We start from the raw sequence: 25,005 nt of genomic DNA on the forward strand, positions 1-25,005 counted from the left end.
TACCTTGTTGAGTTTAGCTATATTACATATATATATACAGTACAGGCCAAAAGTTTGGACACACCTTCTCATTCAATGCGTTTTCTTTATTTTCATGACTATTTACATTGTAGATTCTCACTGAAGGCATCAAAACTATGAATGAACACATGTGGAGTTATGTACTTAACAAAAAAAGGTGAAATAACTGAAAACATGTTTTATATTCTAGTTTCTTCAAAATAGCCACCCCTTGCTCTGATTACTGCTTTGCACACTCTTGGCATTCTCTCGATGAGCTTCAAGAGCTTTTGGCCTGTACTGTATATATACATATATATATATATAAATATATATATATATATATATAGACATATATACATATATACATATACATATATATATACATATATATATATATATATATATATATATATATATATATATAGACATATAGACATATATATATATATATATATATATATATATATATATATACACATATATATATATACATATATATATACAGTACAGGCCAAAAGTTTGGACACACCTTCTCATTCAATGCGTTTTCTTTATTTTCATGACTATTTACATTGTAGATTCTCACTGAAGGCATCAAAACTATGAATGAACACATGTGGAGTTATGTACTTAACAAAAAAAGGTGAAATAACTGAAAACATGTTTTATATTCTACTTTCTTCAAAATAGCCACCCTTTGCTCTGATTACTGCTTTGCATACTCTTGGCATTCTCTCGATGAGCTTCAAGAGGTAGTCACCTGAAATGGTTTTCCAACAGTCTTGAAGGAGTTCCCAGAGGTGTTTAGCACTTGTTGGCCCCTTTGCCTTCACTCTGCGGTCCAGCTCACCCCAAACCATCTCGATTGGGTTCAGGTCCGGTGACTGTGGAGGCCAGGTCATCTGCCGCAGCACTCCATCACTCTCCTTCTTGGTCAAATAGCCCTTACACAGCCTGGAGGTGTGTTTGGGGTCATTGTCCTGTTGAAAAATAAATGATTGTCCAACTAAACGCAAACCGGATGGGATGGCATGTCGCTGCAGGATGCTGTGGTAGCCATGCTGGTTCAGTGTGCCTTCAATTTTGAATAAATCCCCAACAGTGTCACCAGCAAAACACCCCCACACCATCACACCTCCTCCTCCATGCTTCACAGTGGGAACCAGGCATGTAGAATCCATCCGTTCACCTTTTCTGCGTCTCACAAAGACACGGCGGTTGGAACCAAAGATCTCAAATTTGGACTCATCAGACCAAAGCACAGATTTCCACTGGTCTAATGTTCATTCCTTGTGTTTCTTGGCCCAAACAAATCTCTTCTGCTTGTTGCCTCTCCTTAGCAGTGGTTTCCTAGCAGCTATTTGACCATGAAGGCCTGATTCGCGCAGTCTCCTCTTAACAGTTGTTCTGCTGATAGGTCTGCTGCTAGAACTCTGTGTGACATTCATCTGGTCTCTGATCTGAGCTGCTGTTAACTTGCGATTTCTGAGGCTGGTGACTCGGATGAACTTATCCTCAGAAGCAGAGGTGACTCTTGGTCTTCCTTTCCTGGGTCGGTCCTCACGTGTGCCAGTTTCGTTGTAGCGCTTGATGGTTTTTGCGACTCCACTTGGGGACACATTTAAAGTTTTTGCAATTTTCCGGACTGACTGACCTTCATTTCTTAAAGTAATGATGGCCACTCGTTTTTCTTTAGTTAGCTGATTGGTTCTTGCCATAATATGAATTTTAACAGTTGTCCGATAGGGCTGTCGGCTGTGTATTAACCTGACTTCTGCACAACACAACTGATGGTCCCAACCCCATTGATAAAGCAAGAAATTCCACTAATTAACCCTGATAAGGCACACCTGTGAAGTGGAAACCATTTCAGGTGACTACCTCTTGAAGCTCATGGAGAGAATGCCAAGAGTGTGCAAAGCAGTAATCAGAGCAAAGGGTGGCTATTTTGAAGAAACTAGAATATAAAATATGTTTTCAGTTATTTCACCTTTTTTTGTTAAGTACATAACTCCACATGTGTTCATTCATAGTTTTGATGCCTTCAGTGAGAATCTACAATGTAAATAGTCATGAAAATAAAGAAAACGCATTGAATAAGAAGGTGTGTCCAAACTTTTGGCCTGTACTGTATATGTGTGTGTGTGTGTGTGTGTGTATGACATTTGTCACGTCACTATATCACCGTTTAGACTAATCTGATGTTTGTAAAGTCTATAAACACAATGATTGAACAAACGTTACTATTTCTGTGTGCATGTTTTGTAATTATCGTAGATTAGCTGGGCTAACCGTTAGCTGTTAGCCATTAGCAGTGTCTATAATAAATCAGTAACTCAAACGACGGTCTGTGAAAAAAAAAAAAATTCCAGCGGATGTCTTAGTTACAACATGATTGAGCTAACTGGAGTAGTTTCATGTCGTATCTGACAACGGGAGGCTTTTAACGGGTGACGTCCTGATGTAGCTTGGCTGCTAGTGTTAGCTGTCCCTGTCAGCTGCAGCCACTGATGCTTTCTAGACATCCTGATTTCCCAAAACTGAATAAATACCACACATAGCAACACAAAACTGCTTTGCTAGCTCAATCATGTTGTAACGGATGGTTGATGCGTACATGCTGATTCGGGTGCTATCACAGCCGGTCCGTGCATCACTATGGCTTAATAATCAACTCAGTCAATAAAAACAACCCGTCCTGTGTTAGGAGTGTATGTCGCTGACAGAAAGAAAGAAAGAAAAGGAAAAAAAAGATAGAAAAGCAGCGTACACCTCACATATTTATTTCTCACAGTTGCACACACGTTTGACTGGAATGCAGAAGCACCGTCTGTGTGTCGAGGGTGTGAGCCGCAGTTTCAGCTGCTCAGGTAGAGAGGCTGTGTAGCGCGGTGTGATTTTTCGCTGATTCGGTTCTGCAGGTTCTCTGCTGGTTAGGGTTGGGATCCGGATCCGGTTCTTTTTTGGAACCGGGTCCAAAGTTCCACTTCCGGAACTGGTTCCATCACATCACGAGTGTGGCACGGCCGCATATTTCTGTCCAAACCCTAATCACTAAAGCACTGAGTTTGTGTCACACAGTTGTCATGGTTACAGGCTATTTAACAGGCTGGGAGTGCACCATGGGTGCTCAGCGGAGAGAGACCTCCGTGTTTGAGATGGGAGCGGGCGACAGAAGCGGGCGGCGGGAGGTCCAACGCTTCCAGCGAGGGGAGAGGGAGAAATATAACAAAATAAGATAAAATAGGAGACACTTGTCTCCCTCTTTTATTTAATTTTCAGCGTTTAATCAAGGCAGAGGCAGGCGGCAGGAGGCTCCGAGACTTCCAGCGAGGGGAGAGGTAGAAACAAACAGCCAATGTGTGTCTAATGTGTAAAGTGTGTCATCTAATTGTACTGTGCAACAGTTAGAATAAAGTTTTTGTATTTGTATGATTGCATTTGTGTTTATTATATACTTGTTTAAGTATAGCAAGTATAATGAATATAATGTAGGAATCGGTAAGAGAAATCAGTAAGGAATTGGACCGTTAAGAAGGAATCGGTAAGGAATCGGAATCGTTAAAATCCTAATGAGTCCCAACCATACTGCTGGTACACTGGAGACAGGGATCAAGCAGTTTGTCTCACTCGGGATAGATTGTGCTTTTTTGGTTCATAGTTTTTGATTGACGTGCGATTTATTCGCGTTTAGAGGGAATTACTTTTACCGACAATCACCGGATAACGGAAACGTGGGCACAGTTATCTATATAAAATACACAGACTAACTAACTGACTAACTGATTGACTAACATATACAACTGAAAATTGAAAAAAATTAGCTTGCACCTTTAGCTCCGGTAAGGGAAAGCGGCTCACCGGAAGTCACGCACAAAAACACAGAAGTTGATAACTATTTACTTCCATGTTTGAAAATAAGGTGGATAGATTAGACATATTATTCACATGCTAAAAAAACATAGAGCAGAATAGACAACATCTTTATATCTGGTATTGGACTGGGTAATGTAATATCAACTAAAATTCATGATATCATTATTTCGGATCATGCTGCAGTTACACGCGTAGTGACGCCCTCAATAAATACATTTTCTCATAAAATCTGGAGAATGATTAGGAAACACATGGTTGATACAGAATGTCTTAACTATGTTAAAAATAATATTGAGATATTTATAAGTACAAATATTGACAATACAACTTTGGCTGATTGACTTCCAAAAGATATGGGACGCGTTTAAGGCATTCATAGGAAAAATAATGATATCATTCTCAGTTAAAAAGAAAAAGGGAGTGTTTGTGAATATGTAGATTCATTTTAATTCCATTTTGCTGTTCCTTTCCCCTCTCTCTCTCTCTCTCTCTCTCTCTCTCTCTCTCTCTCTCTCTCTCCTGAATGTAGACTTGAGAATGTAAAATGTAATTCTAAGAAACAAAAGATATAAGTGCACACAAACGTTCAAGTACAATGCCAGATATACAAAACACAGACCCTCCAGATCCTCCCCAGGATGTTTGTTCTTATGTTGTTTAGTTTATTGTTTTCTCCCCCTCCTTGTTGGGTGTGTCTCTTTTCATTTGTATGATTACCTTAAATGAAAACTCAATAAAAAGTAAATGACAAAAAAAAAGGAACTAGATCAGGAGATGGACAGAGTAGAAGGATTAATAAATCATCTTCAAAATACTCATAAGAAAACTAATGCCAAGGATGATTTAGAAAGACTGAAAAAAATAAAATTAGAAGATAATCTTATACTTAAAAAAGTTCAAGATATTAGGCACAATTCAAATAAAGTATCTTTTATAACAAAACAGGAAAACAATTGAGTTCACTGGTTAAAGGAGTAATTAAAAGACACACTGTAGTTTTGAAGGACAAGGTTTTCAACAGGGCAATAATGAACAATGAAATAATTAATCAAAAGTTTGCTGCATATTATGGTAATTTCTATAAATCTGTTATTATAACAGAGAATTATGACCTAATGCCATTTTTAAACTTAGTAGAGCTTAAATGTTTATCTGCAGAACAAAAAGAAGATCTAAAAAAGGAAATAACAATCTCAGAAATTTAAAGTGCGATTGATAGTGTTGGGATTCATAGGACCACAGATCATTTGTCATTTGTTAAAATCCAAAGACAGCTATTGGACACTCATCTCCACAGGGGATCACCTCACACCTCCCAGTGAGACCAGTTGTCAAACTTGATTAGATTGATGTCGCCAGGCATCTGTAGATGGTCTGCTCCTTTCAAACAATCTTCCTCTTTGCTCTAGAGCTGCCGAGCCGCCCACACCCTTCTTTTCTGCTGGGCCTAGAACAGCCCAGATGCTTTCTTGCTTGTCAGATGCCGAGCAGCTCCCACCACCTCTGACCAACTCAGAGGCCAATGCCCCAAACCGCTAAAGGGAGGGCAATTGATCACAGACTCTCTAAGCCTGAACCAGAGAAGTTAGATTTGCAAGCACAAGGTTTGCAACTAATTTCTAGCAACAAGGAGAACCAAGTGAGTTAGCACCCAGCGTCTAACTCTGCAAAGACCCTGAGTGACCAGTTTCCTTGAGTTTAACCTTTGGAAAAAAGGACACAACAAAGATTACATCTGGAACCACAGCTCTTTCCAGCCTTCTTCTGCCAGCTATGAAAAGCAACACACCACACAGTGACTCTTTTTTCCATCCATTCAAGGATCAGTAAAGTAACAACTGGGCATAGCTTTATCACAGCTGTACAGCCTAATCAAGACTGTTTATCCTGTTGTATGTGATTTAATGCTGTATACTAAGTAATTGTTGTGATTGTTTGCAGTTCAGTTCAGTTTAGTGTTCAGTGTTTACCTTGCTAATGCTGTTCACAAACAGATTCTTGCACACAACTAAACAATCTCTGCACTAATCCAAACTTTATGCACACTCCACAGTCATCCCCATCCCAAAGAAAAGCCCCATCAACACTCTGAACGACCTCAGGCCTGTGGCCCTCACATCCCTGGTGATGAAGGCCATGGAGAGGGTCGTAAAACAACACATCCTCACAATAACCGACACCCTGATGGACCCACTACAGTATGCTTACCGCGCAGGCAGAGGTGTGGACGATGCAAAAGCATTCATCATCAACACTGTACACAAACATCTGGAGCAGCCCCACACATCAGCCAGACTCCTGTTTGCAGACTTCTCCTCTGCATTCACATCCTGGCCAACAAACTCACCTCCTACTTCCATATGGATGACCAGCTCACCCTGTGGATACTGGACTTTCTAACCGTCAGGTCACAGAGAGTCCGGGTCAACAACACCTTCTCCGACCTCCAACACACCTCGACGGGCTCCCCTCAGGGCTGTGTGCTCTCACCTCTGCTCTTCATCCTCTACATTGATGACTGCAGATCCACACAGCCTCAGTGTCACCTGGTGAAGTATGCTGACGACACAGTCCTCCTGTCCCTGCTCTCAGGCCCTTCACAGCATCATGGATCAGCTCTCAAGGAGTTTGTGGAATGGTGCGACAGCTCATGCCTTGAGCTGAACGTGAGTAAGACCAAAGAGATAGTGGTGACTTTCTCCAACAGGCAGAGAGAGCTGGCTGCAGCATCCATCACCTCAATCCACAGGAAGTCGGTGGAACTGGTGGAGGAGTAGAAATACCTGGGCACCAACTTCAACAGCCTGCTGAAATTGTCCTCCAACACAGAGGAGATTCTCAGGAAATGTCACCAGGGCAGTATCTTCTTCTTCTTCCTTTGGAGTCAGCAAAAACATCCTTCTAACTTTTTATTACTCCTTCATTGAAAGCATCACCACATTCTCCATAACTTGCTGGTTCCACTCCATCAGCCTCCAGAACAGAAACCACCTGGAGAGCACGGCCAGAGTCTGCTCTAAGATCATTGGACTTCCAACAAGAACTCTTTCCTCCATCTTTGAGCAGCAAACACTCAGGTTAGCCAACAGGATTATACAAGACCCCTCACATGCACTACACCCCGCATTTGAATGGCTCCCCTCAGGGCGTCGACTTCGCCGCCCTGGCTGCAGGACACAGAGGAGAAAAGCAACCTTTATTCCCAAGGCTGTTCACCTCCTCAACTCCTCCTAACCCACCGCCCCAAAAAACCACACACACGGACTGGCAAAGCTGTGAGCTCTAATCTGCACTCTACCCCCCACCCCACACCCCCCACCCCCCTCAAAACTGTTTACAACGTAACTACCTCGCTTTCAGATGCACCTTATAATCTGTGTTGTATTATCATCATTATTTTCATGTAACTATCTTTTCTTGCTCCATGATAATTATTTACTTGACTGCACCTTATGTCTGACTCAGTACTGGCTCACTCACAAATAGCTCTGTTGACAAATTTATTCCCAGTGGTACACTTGACTTTTTTGCACTACCAACCATTGGTCCAGTATTAGTCCACTTCATTTAGCTCTGTCTGATATTTATTCACTGCTGTAACTTCTATCCTCCATCCTTTTGCACTACTACACTTTTTACTCTGTCCATCCCAGTCAGCTCTGTTTATTTATGTATTTATTTATTTATTTATTTATCGATTTATCTCCAGTGCATTTACTTTTTTGGTGCTTATCATACTACAACCACTTGTCCTTTCTGTTCATTCAGTATTGATCCACCTCATTTAGCCCTGTTTAGATATTTATTTATATATTCATTTCCCGTTGTAATCATTGTTCTCTTGCACTATAACCACTCTGTTATTAATTTCTTATTCTAATTATACAGTCCTGTTCACATAACTATTCACTGTCATTGGTGAATATATAAAAACTGCAAATCTGAATGTATATATAGACATACACACACCACAGATAACATTTTTTAAGAGACACTTTTTTAAGAGACACTTCTCATTCTTAAACATACACTGTACATATTTTATATTTTGTAGATTTGTACATACCTGTGTCTTGTGTATATTATTCTGTCAGCTATCACTTTGTTTTTATATCTAACCTTTGTCTTTTTGTAATGCTGCTGCTCTATGTGCCTTAAATTGCCCCCTGGGGACAAGTAAAGTTCTTTGAATTGAATTGAATTGAATTGAACTGAATTGAACTGAACACATACCACATTCATATAGACTCATTAACAACTAGGCTTTCAACAGAGCTACACCCAAAGAGCCATGTCAAAGTTCCCACTTCTTTTCCTTTGTCTTTGTCTTTGTCCTGACCACATGGTCAGACAGACCTGTCCCGATCTGAAGCCCGCTTTGATTTGGACATCTTGTATTTCTCTGTTGTCAGCCATTTTGTTTTGTAGGCCAAATGGCCCTTTGATCACCACACCCGTCTCTCACTCTCTCACTCACTCACACACTCTCTCATTCATTCACACACTTGCACGCGCGCGCGCACACACACACACACACACACACACACATTTGCTTTGCTACTTTAAGAAGAAATGTAATTTTGGAATCATACCTGCTGTCTGTTTAATGTTGCACAAGGGTGAATGTATAGTCAACCTCTGCTACGTCAAGAACTCAGAAATCCTTCAGGCTTTACTGTTAGTTTTGGTTATGGTTATTATTCAATTATTAATCAAAACTAGTCCATACCCACTGGTAGCTTTGTCACCTTCTACCTCTGCCAATCCTCAATGCCTATGTGCAGTTTCACATAGACTGACCACGTTAGTGAGTAGAAAAACATGGGACAGACAATGACTGACTGACAGAATGACACACTGACAGTTTCTGTGATTATGTACAGCATACCATTCCATGACTTAGTCATACCAAAAATTAGAAAAAAAAAAAAAAAAAAAAAAAAAATTCGGCCACAGGGGGAGCCACAGCGATCGGTCGCATTTGTAAGCATTTTTCTGTTATTATAGTGCCACCCAGTTGCCAATTAGAGTTAAATTTCTCCAGTCACTTTGAGGCGTCCTGTTCTACATATCTACCAAGTTAAGTAAAAATCGATATGGCGGTTAGGCCTAGATAAGAAATTAGCTCTCTAGCGCCTGGGTCAGTAACAAATAAGGGGTGGCAAGATGAGCAATTCGGAAATATCTTCAAAAATAATTTTAAAAGCATGCATCAGATTTCTTAAAGCCTCAGTGTGTAAAATGGTGAGTAACAGTGACATCAGCGGTCAAATTCTAGATTGCAGCGCTCACTCGCTCACCCCTCCCGTCGGGTAAGTGACGGTGGCCTCGTGGGACAAAAAGCCTTGCGCAGACAGCAGAGATGTTTTTCGAGTTTTTCAGGAGTATCTAGCGACGAGGTGAATATTTATTTAGGAATCTAAACCATGTTACGATATGTTATAACTTACCACTGAGATATAGGTTATCTGTGAGATATATGTTAGTGTGGAGTGTTTTATTTCTAATTGTTTTGGTAACACGCGCAAACATTAGCACAGTAATGCTAAAATAACACATTTTATGTGATAGTCACAGCACAGTGTGGCAAATATAGGTTGGTATGATTATAATATATGCGTTTTAAGAGTTTACTTCCACAGGACACAGGTAGAGGAGGAAGAGGGAGGGGGTAGAGGCGGTGCAGGAACAGCAAGGCGAGGAGGTAACGTTAGTGTCTCGGCTACCCAGAGGGAAGAGGAGGAGGAGAGGGTGGCAGCCTTCGCAGCAGCGCGAGAGGAATCAACAGATTAGGCTGTAGGCTAGGCTAACCATTTAGCTGTAGCTCTGGGATAACGTTAGCCAAGGCTAGGATAACGTTAGCACGTAAACGTAGCCGTCACTCGAACTTAGACGAGAGGGAAAAGTAGTTGCAAACATGAAGCCAAAATGATTTTAAAATATCAGATTGAATTACCTGTCTAGCAGAAAGCAGGCAACCTCTGCATCCCTTGTGAAATCCTTCTCCTTCAGGAGTTCTTTTCACCTGGAATAAGCAACGCCAATATTCACTCGCGTTTTGTCCCGTCCTCGCTTATCTGATCTTTTTCTTTTATTTGGTGGCGTGGTTTCCCTCTTACGCAGCAAAACATATGTGTGGTCCTCCATTTAAAGTGCGACAGAATCATAAAAGCACAAAGCAGGTTCAGGCAGAAGCGCCCCAGATTGATCTTCACCTTAACCGTCTCCAGTGACGGCAAGCTCTAGGTAAACGCGAAAGGCGAAGTGTGTATATCCCTTTCAGCCACTGTATTCAAATATGGCGATGCAAGAGGGCAGCCTCCATCAGACCGCGCCCTGCCTGTGTATATATAGAGAAGTCATTCTAAGCCTTTGAGAAAGCTTCCATTTGTATGTGAATTGCATTACACTTTAGTAAATATATATTTATGAAAGCGACTTTAAAATGTACATTATGTATTTTTGTTGGTTTTATGTCATTTGAAATGACAATTGCACCATTTCTTATCAAAAGTAAGACTGAATGCTCCTGAAAATGTCAGATGGACTAACTACGAAAGAATGATAAATATTAAATATTTTATCCACCTACAGTAGATTTAAGTGTACTTATAAAAAAAAATCTTTATTTTAAAAGCATTAAATTGAAATAAGATATTTCTGGCGTATTTCTATATTTAAATTTTAATGCATTTTGGCAATATTGAGCGGGATATATCCTAAAGGCACCCCATAATGCTTGACAAAATATATAAAATTTGTTTAAAAAACAGTGTTGCACTGCAAAAGTGGATTACATTTAATCCACATGTATTTTCCTGTACATAATCATTTTTTTAATGAAAAAAATACGTTACACCAAATGAAACTGGGTTGTGTCAATTGTAACCGGTTACACAATTTATAATAATAATAATTTTATATATAAAGCACTTTTCAAGCCATGCACAAAGTGCTTTCCAAAGTAAAACAAACAAGCAAGCAACACAAAAACAAGCAAACACAAAAGACAATAAAAACCATAAAACATAATATGTGATTAACTGTAGGCCATAGTGTAGAAGTGAGTTTTGAGAAGGCTTTTGAAAGTTGTGATGGAATCTGTTGATCTTATACAGAGGAGAAGACAGTTCCATAAGCGAGGGGCCATCACAGAGAAAGCACAGTCACCCTTTGTTTTTAATCTCGAGTGAGGAACCATTAATAAATTTTGCTCCTCTGATCTCAAAGGTCTGGCTGGTGAGTACCGCATTAGAAGTTCTTTTATATATTCTGAGGCCAGACCATGAATTGCCTAATGGGTGATTAATAGAATTTTGAATATAGGAAGACTAGCTCTTAAGGCACAGCTAATGGGGATCCTTATAAATAAAAACAAAAATAAACAAAAAACAATCGCAAAAAGACAGTAACAATAGTAATAGGGAGTACCACATCCCCTACCCTAAACCCACCCACCCACAGGACCCAAAGAAGAACCAGAGATGGCTACAATAATGATTTTAAAGTGGTGATGGCATCATCCCAACATAAAATGTTGTCGGGTTTGGCCAAATGCAAATTGGCTGCCCAACATTCCATGATGGCTATACTAAGACTCAAATAGGAATATGCCAAAATCAAGCAAACAAAGCTAATAAAAAGCTAAATAACAGAAAACTTCTATTCATTAGAAAAAGCCAATAAGCCATCAGCACCACAGGCAAACAATGAAAATGTTGAAATGTTTCATAAGGACGGCTTCCAGAGAGGGCATTGTGAGGAAGTTCTCAGATACCTCGTCATCATCCTCACAGACCAGTTTTTTAAAAGTGTCTCTGGTTTTACTGTTGTTCCAACGGTCTCGTGACATTGCAGAAAGCAGAGATTTTAAGCTTTCAAATGAGCCAAGTTTGGAAGAGTTTGCAAGAATAGAAAATGAGCAAGTTTGCTTCAAACAAATTGGAGGGAGAGGAGCTGAAGTACTAGCCTGCCATCTTACTCACATGAGATCGATTTGAAGTGTTTTTCAAAAAATTCACAATGACAGAAAATCTGTATAACCAGAAGTTATGGGTTCTTGAGGCAAATTTGTTCCTCATGAGGAGAGGCATCTCTGAGCAAAGTTTCATGTCTCTACGACATGCGGGGCATGGGATATGCCCATTCAAAGTTTGCAATTTCAATTGGTTGCTATAGCGCCCCCCCTTTGGCCAATTGATGTAATACTGCTTCATTCGTATCCTCCTATGACCCTCTACCACTGTGCCAAATTTCACATGGATTGACCAAGGCCCTGTTTAGACGACAACGGTTTCTCTAAAAACGGAAAAGTCTGTCCTTTGTGTTTTAAAAAACGTCTGCGTTTATATGACAACATTATTGAAACGATCCCCGTTCACACGGAGCCACAAATTCTACTGGAAATTAGGGGTGCACAATAACTATCAGGCTGATAATTATCGGGCCAATAACAGGAATTATTACGTCATTCCAATAAGTCTGATATCATGACGAATAGCCCCAATAACATATATAATTTTGTCAGCACGGCAGTGCCCTGCTCCCACTATGAGACCTGAAAGTCCTGCAGTGAATGACGTCGGCATAATCAGAAAAACTCTGTCTGACTGGGAAAATTCAAGAATACCCCCTCATGTCGGAAAACAACTCGTTAACTCGGTCATAATTTCACACAGACGCGCACACACACACACACACACAGATGCGCACACTCTCTCTCACACTTTGCACGGTATACTGGTACCAACGGTAGACCGCGGCACTAAAACTCCACGGTACATATCAGTGTTTCCGCTACATTCATTTAGCAGGCGCCGCTAAATTATTACCGCCGCTGCTGCTCCTTCAAAACATTTTTGCAAATGCACCACCACTCTGAGACATCTATGCACTTGCACAGCACAGCAGCCAGTATAGTGAGGAGAGCAGCGGTGAGGGGAGTGGGGGAAGGCTCCTATTTAGGGGTGCACCGAATATATTCGGCCGAATATTGCAAAAAAAACCACATTCGGTATTCGGTGAAATAAGTGAAAAGCAAGGCCGAATAATAGTGGAGTGTTTTGATAACGCAATCAAACAGCGTGCGGTGACGGACAGCGTAAAATGTCAGCAGTGTGGCGATAAACAGTAACGGCGAATCCCGCCGGTTGTGGGTTGAACGGGGGTCACAGACACGGACAGGAATACATATTCCTGTCAAATACGGCAGCGCATTATAACGACTTACCGGCTCCAGGTGAATAACTTGTTGTCATGACTGCCCAAAAGTACCTGAATAGCTGAGCCATGGCGGCATGTGGCGTATCAGAGGAGAAACTTTAGGGACTGTTCATTACTTATGAAGGGACTTGTCAGGGGAGGAGGGTGGCTGGTTGATTTTTATTTCATTTATTTATTTTATTTTGATCCCCCCATGTTAATCACTTATTGATGCTGTTTTTGAAGTATGAATAAGTCAATAAGTAATTTATTCCATTGAAATACCATTGATACATTATAGAAAAGTGCTTTATCTTTTTATAAAGGACAAAAGGCACATCTGCCTCATTTTTGCTGTGGTATAGTGATACTACTCAGAACTGTGATACTGTCACTGGTATCGTAACGTGGGTCCCAATTTTGGTACCGTGACAACACTATCTCAAAACACACACAGACTCTGTGTCTCTGTCTCTGTTTCTCTCTCCTAATATGAGATAAAAGAACAACTGAACCCCATTTACCTTAGTGAAAAGGTATTCATTTGAATGGAACCATAAGCCAAAATTCTTTAAACTTATTTTTTTGTTACTATGGAATGCACTTTTTCAGTTGTTTACATAGACAAGTCTAACTTGTTCAGTGCAATCATTTTCTATATATATTTATTTTTTTGAACTTCTGGAATGAACTTTTTCAGTTTATAATCCCGATGCATGTATTTGCATCAGTTCAAGGGGCCTTTATTTTTATATCAGTAAGTAATGCACCTTATTTAAATTGATATTCATTTGAGATATCAAATAGTTTTTTGTTTGATATCTTTTCGAAAAATGTTTGAGATGCTTGCCAATAGTTTTTCATTGGAAAAAATAAATATCTCTTCATTTAAAGAGTCAAAACTGTTTTGGTTTTGTTCATAGTATTGATGTCATGATCTTAGGTATATATATAAATACATATATATATATATATATATATATATATATATACACATATATATATATATACACATATATATATATATATATACACATATATATATATATATATATATATATATATATATATATATAAATGGTGTAACCGATTACACCATTTGACATATCATTTTAAAATCAAATTTGACAGGCATTACCATGGACACCTGTGTAAGCACATGGCCTTGGTCTCAATATTTCAAACATAATTCTTTAATGTAAATATTCATTTTTATGATTCATATGAATTATTAATGTGTTTCTAGGGTCATACCATTTGACATGTACACATACCAAACCTGACCAAAACCTAAAAATGTCAATTTATGAGTAATTTTTAAGAGATTCTAACCTTGTCATACAGCAGTTGTGATCATCAGGGGTCCTTCTCCGTAATACCATTTCCTGTGACATGGCATGTTCTTTACAATATTAGCAAAATGGCCTCTTAAATGGTGGTTACACAACTTGACACTTCATGTAGTTTACTTGACTTTCATGATTCCCCAAATTAAATTTCATATTTAGAACAATTGTATTCCATTAGCTTTATTTAATATAAAAAAGTAATAATATAAGACCATGCCAAACTAGTTGATAGGGTGTTTTATTGAGAATTTTAGTGTTTTAAGCAAGTTCAATTATTTGGTGCAAAGTTTTTAGGGTTACATCACTTAGACATTTTGCCATAATCCTCTAATATATTCTCTCAAATTGGATTAAAATTTTGTACTGGATCCACACAAAAAGAAAGTTTGTAAGTTAATCATACATTTATTTTCAAATTTTAACCCTTTTGAACTTGACTAAACCATATGGACACAAAAAAAATAGCGTCACGTCATTATCTCTCTTTGATTAATGATCTGAAAACCTGTATTGATAAATGGTCGGATTTACCTATGAATTTGATAGGAAGAATACATTTGTTTAAATGATATGGTTGCCAATATTTCTTTTTATTTTTCAAACTATTTCATTTACTCCTCAAAACTTTTTTTTTTTTTTTTTTTTTACACGGCTAAACGCTTTAACTTACCTCCTTTATTTGGGCTAATAAAGCACATAGGTTGAGTAAAACAATTTTGCAAAATGCAAGAACTGAAGGAGGTCTTAAGCTTTCAAATCTAGAGTGTACTACCATGCTTCTCAGATGTTCTATATAGATCGTATAATCAATAACACAGGGGAAGAGCCCTGGATAAATACTGAAAGCCAACAGTTAAAGCCTCACAACTTCTTTACTGCTCTGTTTACAAAACACAATATAAAAGTATCTAATTTTGTAATAAATAGCACATTAAAAACATGGAAGAGAATTGGAAATATATTAGGAGTACAACTTGGTATACCTAGGAACACAGGACTTTAGAAAAATCAGTCAATAAAATTTCAAAATGTGGAGCTTAACTGGGTCTCTTGGAGGGTAGGGAAATAAATATTTATCAAATATAATCATGCATAACAAGGAACAATCATTTACTGAACTTCAAAATAAATTTACATTGACAAACTAAGAATGTTTTAGACATTTACAGCTAAAAAAGGTGAAATTACTGAAAATTTTACTTTTCACTATGATCCGGTGCCCGGACCCCTTGATGTCCTTTTGTTTAAAGAAAGAAAAAAGGAAAAAATACTTTGCAAAGTATATAATATGCTACTGGTGGAACAATCTAAACAGTATTCAATGCAAAAACTATATAATGTATGGAACAAAGATCTCCATTTTATAGAAGCTGAAACAAGATGGACAGAGTGTTTACCTCACTAACAGTATCACCACAAATGAAAATCTACTGTTAATACAATAAAAATTAATAACAAGAATATATTACACAAGAGATAAAATTCATAAGTTTTATCCAAACTTATGAAGCACAGCTGTGTATTTTTCAATATGTTGGAAACATAAGATATCCTTGGGATGGCGGATTATGTTCTCCTCCCATCTCTATAAAAAAGTCATTTTAAAACACTGGAAAAAAGCAGAAGCTCCTACTTTGCAGATCTGGGAAGATTTAATGAGATATTTAAATAGAAAAGACCTTATTTTAGGATTACAATAAAATAAAGCAATTCTGTGAGGTTTGGGAACACGTATTTTGCTTTATAAGTTAAACCAAAATGATGGATGGCAGGAAAGAGAAGGACTCTGGTGGGGATCAAGGGCAGGTGTGTGTTGAAGGGTGTGGGACGGGGGGAATGGGAATGAGAAGCGTGTGATTAGTGTTTAGAATGTAGGAATGAATGTATTGTGTCTTGTATTTCATGTCTTGTGTGTATAAATGCATGGATGGAGTGATGTTTTATGTTGCTTGACACAATGCTAGGATAGGACATGTTATGGAATACATATTATGGGTTTAAAGGAATTATTAGTTTTGTTGTTGAAAGACTGTAAGTAAAACCCCATGGTGTACAACATGACATTAATAAAGATAATTAACGTTACACAAAAAAAAGAAAGAAACCATGTTAAAATGGTATGGGTGATCAACAGACAGATATAGAGTGCCAAAGTCACGTTCCTTCCGGTGAAGCTCATGGGACCTTAGATTGGAAAAAATATGAATGGCAGTAAATGAGGAGAGAAATGTTATCTTTTGGTCCCGTTTGAGTTGTGACATGAAATCCAAGTATGTCGTTCATGAATTTAAAACATAAATTTTAAGGTTAAGAAAGTCATACTTTGTGGTAAAACTGTTGAGATACTAGCTTTTGAAAAAACGTAATTAGAAGACTACACAGGAGGCGGTCGCGTTTGTGACGTCATAGCTTTCGCTCGCTTCCAGCAGCTTGGAGTGACTGCAACCTGTAACAAAACACACAGACATCTTCAATCATAAATCAATTAATCATAAAACAGTGGAATTTCAGCGGGGAGGCCAAGCTGCAGGAAGCAAGCGAAAGCTATGACTTCACATACGCGACCTCCTCCTGTGTACTCTTGAGTCTCTCTAATTAAAAAGCTTATATCTCAACAGTTTTACCACAAAGTATGACTTTCTTGACCTTAAAATGTATGTTTTAAATTCATTAACAACATATTTAGATTTCATGTCACAACTCAAATGGGAACAAAAGATAATATTGCTCTACCCATTCACTGCCATTCATATTTTTTCCGATCTAAGGTCCCATGAGCTCTACCAGAAGGAGCGTGACTTGGGCACTCTATAAGTTCAATAATGAAAAAAAATGGTTGATGTAGTACAAATAGGGTACGTCCCAAGTCTCTTATTTTATACTGCTAACTCCTAACTCCTTACTTGAACCGGAAGTTGTTCGAGCTCCGCCATCTTTAAGGTCGTCTCATGTCTCTTATTCCTGCCAGTAAGGAGTTAGCGTTAGGCTTTAGGAGGGATCTGTTAGGTGCGATGAGTAAGGTAACACGAGAGGTTCCTAACAGGATTTATTTTTTTTTTTTTTTTTTTTAATGCTTTATTGAACATAGTGCAAATACAAGTATACACAACAATGTGTGTGTATGACAAATGTTAGTGTACACAACTTGGACAACAGACAGTTCAGTGTTATAAATACGCCAGGGGGGATAATGAGATAGAAATAAAAGGAATATCTAAGTAAATATTTTGTAAAGCTTGAAAAAATTACAGGTTTTAATTGCTTTCTTGTTCGTACAGTCAGAAATTGAAGAAATGTACTGTTTGATATATGCAGACAACTCTAAAAAATTTGGCTTCTTGTTTGAGAATTTAGACCTGTGAATATAAAATTTAGTTATAATAATAAGCAAATTAATTACATAAAATTTAGAGATAAGATTCTTGTCAAATTCAATGTATCCAAACAGTACATTCTTCCAGCATAAAGTCAAGTGGTGATAGACATGGTCAATGATGTAACGTGACAGTTTTCTCCACAGCTGTTGAGAGTGCGGGCAAGACCAGAATAAATGAACAAGGGTTTCATTAGAAAATCCACAAAAGGCACAGCTCACATCAATGTCTTTTTTGAGTCTTTGCAGATAAAGATTAGTTGGGTAAAATCTGTGAAGCATTTTGAATGTTATTTCTCCAACAACTGTTTTAGTCACATCAGGTAGTGCAGGGCAAGTGTCATTTGTTTTAAAGTCTTTAAACAGTGACATAACACTTGAAGGCACAGCATCAAATACAACAGAAAAATCCTTAGGTGTAACAGGTATACCATAATGTTGAATGAATTCAGCATAATTGTAAAGTTGCCCATGTTGATTAAACAACTGACTCAATAAAAAAAAGTTATTATCAAACCACCGTTGGAGAAAAATTGACTTGTTTTTATAAAGAACATATTTATTGTTCCAAATTAAAAATTTGTGGGGTGTAAAATTGTGTTTGTAGATTAGACACCATGCTAGTAACATCTGCTTATGGAATGAACCCAGTTTGATAGGAATTTTGTCAATACTGTAAGAACAGAGCAACAAAAAATTAAGGCCACCTACTGAGGAGAAGACATAGTGGGGAATAAAATTCCATAAGGAGGTTGGACACATGAGGTAATGTTTGATCCAGTTCATTTTGAAAGTATAATTTAAAGTGGTGAAGTCTTAAAAAATTAAGACCACCCTTACTATATTCATTCATCAAAACAGATTTTTTTAAGTAATGGGTCCGATTTTTCCACACAAAGTCAAATAAAACTTTGTCTATTGTTTTACTGACATGACTGTCTACACCTAGTGACAGCGCAGCGTATGTTAATCTAGATATTCCCTCTGCCTTTGAAAGAAGAATCCTGCCTCTTAGAGATAAGTCACGTAAAAGCCACATATTAAATTTCTTTTTTGTCTTATCAATTATTGGGTTGAAGTTATTGGCACATCTTTGGGATTCATTTTTATCGATAATGACACCTAAATAAGTAACTGAATTTTTTTATTTGAATATTGGAAATCGAATTAGTATAACAATTTTTAATAGGTAATAATTCACATTTTTTAAGATTTAATCGAAGACCGGAAGCTTTAGTAAAGTGATCTATAAGACTAATCGCTAAAGGTACTTGAGAACTGTTCTTTAGGAACAAGGTCGTGTCATCTGCCAGCTGACTTATAATGATAGTTCTGTCAGCAATGGTGATACCTTTCAAATTACTGTGTTTAATATGTTCACATAAAAGTTGAGCAGCAAGTAAAAACAAATAAGGGGAAATTGGACATCCTTGCCGAATGCCTCGTTTCACATCAAATCTAGAAGATGCACCAAATTTGAGTTTAATCGAACAATTGGCATTATTGTAAAGAGTTTTGACTGCATTACAGAAGTAGCGTCCGAAGCCGAATTTCTGTAACGCATGAAAAAGAAAAGAATGTTCAACAGTATCAAAAGCTTTAAAAAAATCTAAGAAAAGCAAAAAACTGTCATCTGAGATCAGGTGTGAATAATCAAGCAGGTCTAAGACCAGCCTTATATTATTTGTGATGTGTCTATTCGGCATAAAGCCTGATTGAGCTTCATCAATTAGAGAATCAAGAACTTTTTTAATTCTTTTAGCAAGGCATAGGGCCAAGATTTTATAGTCATTATTTAACAGACAGATTGGGCGCCAATTGTCAATGTGAAGAGGGTCTTTCCGTGGTTTAGGGATTAATGTAATCAAACCTTGAGTCATACTAGTAGGCAAAGTGCTGGATGATAGACTTTCATTGAACACTTGAAGGAGAAAAGGCGCCATCTGCTGGCTGAAAATCTTGTAGAATTCTGACGACAACCCATCTGTTCCTGGTGATTTGTTATCTTTTAATAAAGCAATACTGTTACAAATTTCTGTTTGTGATAAAGGTAGATCACAAAGATCTCTTTCCGAATCATCAAGTTGAGGAGTATGTTGTAGAGAATTTAGGCGACAGAGTGTCAGTTTCAGAGTATTCAGAAGTGTATAATTTTCTATAAAATGTGGAACAGAAATCAGATAGGATTTTTGTCATCAGTTATATTTCCATTAATTATTAATTCATCAATAGTGTTGATTTTTGCGTGATGTTTTTCCATTTTGAAGAAATAGGCAGAGTTCTGTTCTCCTTCTTCCAGCCATTTTTTCCGGGATCTAATAAAGCTCCTTCTGCCCTCCTTTTGTAAATAATATCAAGTTTCTCTTGTAAATTATACATTTTAATTTTATCCTCTTCTGTTAAATTGTCTGGTGATGTTTGAGAGAATTGGGATATACCTGCAATAACATTTTGTTCCTCTAATTTCCTGGCTTTAGCAAGTCTGCTTCCATAGGTCCTAAGGTATTTTGCTGATTCATGCTTAAAAAATTCCCAGTTTAAGCAAAATGAATTATCTACTTTTGCCTTTTTGTAAAAAAATGATATTAAGTATGAAATTCTTGATTGGACTTCTTTAGACTGAAGAAGCGAGTTGTTTAATTTCCAAAACTTTGCTTTTCTGCCTTGATCAGAGGGAGACAGTTTAATAGAAATGTAAATAGCTTTGTGATCACTTAAAGGACAGGGAATAATGTCAACAGTCACATCTTGTTCCTTAAGGTGTTTGGATACTAACCAGAAATCTATACGGGAAAACCTTGTGTTATCTTTGTTACTCCAAGTGAATGTTACTATATCTGGGAATTTGAGTCTCCATATGTCCACTAAGTCATATCTTTCCATAAAGAGTTTAATAAAAGTATTCCTGTTATCATCACGAGCAGGTGGCCATCTGTCTATCAGCGGTTCAACGTAACATTAATATCTCCTCCAACTATGATGTAGGAATTTGGAAATTTGGTTAACCAATATTTAAGTCTGCCTTCTATGTCAGCAAATGATTGAATGTTTTCTAAACTAGAGTTGTACCCATAAACATTGACTAGAATCAAGATAATCTTATTATAAGTAATAACTTGACAGACAAAATGTCCATTTGGATCAGTGTTAGTATGTAAAATGTCACTGCTGTACCTGTTTTTCATGGTTAAAGCCCCAGCTGATCTTTCTGTGCAATGAGAAAACCATAAATCATTACCCCACTGGGTTCTCCAAAAATTCTCATCACTTGAAGTTGAATGGGATTCCTGGCAAAAACAAAAATCTGTATTAAGCTGCTTGGTAAATAAAAATAAAGCTTTACGTTTTGTGATATTTCTTAACCCCCTGGCGTTTAAGGAAACTATAGACAATGAAATACTGAAATAAAGAAACCTTAAGTAATACTACGAACTGGTGGGCAAATGCTGAAACACTAAGCAATAGCTGCACCTAAAACAGTCAACTTAGTCGGTGGCAATTTTAACTTTAAAGTCAACTAACACAAATACTTTGGGATACTTTCAGTTGAGTAGTTCTTGGTGATGGACAAATATAGTTCTTAGGATAAGATGTATATCCAAAAAATGGTCTTCTTGACACAAAAATAGTCTCAGAGGAATGTAACAGAAAGAAGAAAAATGTAAAGATGGAGTGAACTCAGAACCTTGCAACGCAGTGTCCATCAGTAAGCCAGATTTAGTGAGTCAGGAGATAAAAGTTTGAATGATTCATGACTTCAACAGGACAAGCTGAATTCCAAAGTCACAATTAACTTATGTGATCTCCTTTCCGTCGATGAAGGCCCGTGCACCAACATAATAAGCAGGTTTACCTTCACTGCGCGCCTTCTTTACCATGGGCCACGTCTTCAGCCTGGCCTCCCTGACGAGCTGAGACAGATCTTCAGCAAAGCGATGTTTGCTGTCACGTTGTTTTGTGATCGTTTCCCAAGACGATGTGCAACATCAACAGCAGCCATAAGCTTGTCTTTTTCCCCTGGAAGGATGTTCTGGCAGATCTGTATGGCTTTTTCTTTCACATTTTCGGATGAGTCTTCAGCAACACCATATAGCTTCAGGTTCCACCTCCTCGAGTATGACTCCAGCTCGCAGACACGCGTTTGGAGGCTGACAACTTTGCGCTCTTGCTCTTTGAGACGGGTGTCAACATTCATCACTTTCTTCTGTGTATCTTTTATCTCATTGCATGCAAAGTCTAGCGTTTTCTTTATGCCTTCTATCTTCATGGTGTTTTCATCAATTTTCTTGGAGTTTACACTCACAAGCCTTTCAATGTTGTCGGCTCGCTCATTTATGAGTTTAGAGAGAGTAGAGATGACGGCGTTGTCTTGAGAAAGTAACTCATGTTCTCCTTCATAAAGCACTTTTTTTGCAGCAGGAGATTTACAGGGAGTCACAGGTAGCGGAGGGAAAGGTTCTTCAGCCATAACTGCTACTGGAGGTGCAGTGCTAGCATAGTCATGGCACGAGGTTATCAGCACATTACCTGGGTAGGAGTCGTGCACGAGGTTTTTGCTTTTTTGCATCCTTTTTCTCTCCCGACTTGACATTAGATTGATCTCAGTCATCAAGGAAGTTAGTATACGTCATATGAAAGTTGGTTGAAGTGTTATTTCTTCGCTTTTCACCGGTTAAAACTTTTTTTGTGCAGGAGCTCAGTGAAAACGACCTCACTCGGCAGCCATCTTGGTCGCTCCCTCAGGTTCCTAACAGAAGTCTTTTTCAGCTTGAGGCCATGACGTATAAATACCCGCCCCCTTCGTCTGTCTTATTTGAACGAGATGGCGGAGAAATAGCGCAAGTGTACCCGTTGCATTCTTTGCAATGAAACGCTGTAATTCACATGCCTACGTGACTACAAAGAGTAACGTTAATGATATTTCGTGCAAGACTGTCATGTTGTAATTAAGTTTACTTCATTCACAACCGGTTGCGGTGTTCAGCGGACTGTCTGTGATGCGTGGCTGTTAAATGTGCAGCTGCTCGAGTGACATAACACCACGCACACAAACATACACAAACACATTTGCCCATCATTAATTGTCCTGCATGTCATGTGAGTGGAATAATGTTTAATAGGCTGTAGGTAATATTAATTATTTATTAATAATTGATATTATTAATGAATAATTCATATTAGTTATTAATATTAATTATTATTATTACTTTCATTAATGTTGTTGTAAGCTACTGTCATTACCGTCTGTCCTGCATCTCTCTCTGTCTCTCTTTCTGTCTCATACGGATTACTGTTAATTTATTATGTTGATCTGTTCTGTACGACAGAGTTTTTCCTTATCCGCTGTGAGGGTCCTAAGAACAGAGGGATGTTGTATACTGTAAAGCCCTGTGAAGCAAATTGTGATTTGTGATATTGGGCTTTATAAATAAAATTGAATTGACTGAGGTAGACTGACAGGTCTGATGTCTTATTCACTCAGCAGCTGACTTGTTGAATGATGGCGAGTGGATTTACTAATAGTGATAATAATGATGATAATAATAATGATAATGATGCTCATCACAGTGACAGTGGCAGGGCTACAGACCGTTCTTTAATTGCCACAAACTTCGGCAAATGACTCAATAACAATGATAATACATGCAAAACTGTGGCTTTGATCATCGAATATAATGTGACTTGGGATGTACGGCAAACGCTGGCTCCATTATGCAGCAGATCCAGCTGTGTTGCCCATAGGTGCCGCCGTCACCAGAATAGGACGTCGCTTTACGTGACGCTTCAGAGTAAGGCCGTCTCATGTCTCTTATCAGCAATCCTCGCTCCTCACTCCTTAAATGTTTTCCTAAGTGAGAGGGACTAAACAATTAGGTAAGGTGGCTAGGTAAGGTGGTTAGCAGTAATTTTAAGGGACTTGGGACATACCCATAGTCTCTGAGTAACGTCACCTCCGTCGCTGAGCAAAGCAACACGTTTACAAAAGACGCTTTCCGGTGGTTCAGTGTAACGTTACCAGAGATCAGCATGGCTCGGGGCCAAGAGGATCAATAGCGTACAATTTCATATCAGACAATTATAGCAGCATATATTTACCGATTTCTTGCAGACTCTCCATCCAGACTCATCCCTCTTGTAGCTCAGCAAGCACTCACCCACTGCCCTCGCTTTATGCTCATAATCCATAATAGTAACGTAAACGTTGACGTTACCCTGCTAACCTAGCAGTAATGACGTTACAGCGGGCTAACGCACGATACTGTTATCCCCCCACTCAACAAAGAAATCAAAGTCACACTGTAGCTGGACACTGTAACGCAAATGCAGTAGTGTCAAGTTAACGTTAGAACCGCCTCCACAGAGCTAGCGTTAGCCTGAATGAATGAAATATGCTATGCAATGGCCTCATCGTTTGTAAAGAGCAGCTAGCACGCTTATCTGAGGTCTGTGGCAACGCTGTCGGTCTCTGTTCCCTGGAAGGCCTTTATGTCAGCCAACACCTATCTCACCAAGAACGTGAAAATCCAAAAGTATCTGAGTGAAATAAAAAAAGACTATCGTTAGCAGAGGTGTCACACTATCCAGAAAAAAACGACATCCGGTTATAGATTTCAAAACAAAACCCTCATTCACAATTTTAATAGTTAATAAAAAATGTACTAGGTGCTATAATAAAACATTAAGTATACTTTCAATAATATTAAGTGATTTAATGAGGTGCTCTTGTGTTGGTTTGTACAGAACAAAACATTTAACTGAGCGAAAAACTACATGAATCTTATTTTGAATGACGAAGCGCTCGACTCTTCTTTGCAGTCTGGGACGCCGGACGCGTTCAACGTCCAAACGCAGTGCTCCGTTTCGCTACAGTTTCCACGTTGAACGATAGGCTCGTTAGAGATGAGCTAGGCCTGTGCAGCGTCAATCACCGGCGATCACCGCACAATGCATGTTGGTTAGTTTTGTGTCCGACTTCATCACGACGTACTTTGATGTATTACAGAGCATAGACACGTAGACATATATGGGGCATTCTACCGGATGTGTGCAAAGTTAGGCTGGAAATATTTGAAATTTTCTATGTTTTATTTCCAAAACTTTGTCCCTATATATATTGTACCATATGTAAAGGTCACATATCTAGTAAAATGACTGTAAATTTTTATATTGTATTTTCAGACTGTTTTGGAATGTTTTTCCTCT

The 25,005-nt window shown here is 38.3% G+C and overlaps 1 protein-coding gene across 1 annotated transcript in view; it reads right to left on the bottom strand.

The window, feature by feature from the left end:
• Positions 1-24,372, bottom strand: part of stard5 (StAR-related lipid transfer (START) domain containing 5) — a 79,357-nt gene extending 54,985 nt beyond the window's left edge. The window contains exon 1 of the mRNA XM_049603515.1: positions 23,899-24,372. Within this exon, the coding sequence (XP_049459472.1) occupies positions 23,899-23,988 (90 nt within the window). The 5' untranslated portion in view covers positions 23,989-24,372. The remainder of the gene's footprint in view (positions 1-23,898) is intronic.
• Positions 24,373-25,005: the final 633 nt, after the last annotated feature.

Source organism: Epinephelus fuscoguttatus, linkage group LG2 (assembly GCF_011397635.1).
Source record: "Epinephelus fuscoguttatus linkage group LG2, E.fuscoguttatus.final_Chr_v1".
Taxonomy (NCBI): Eukaryota; Metazoa; Chordata; class Actinopteri; order Perciformes; family Serranidae; genus Epinephelus; species Epinephelus fuscoguttatus.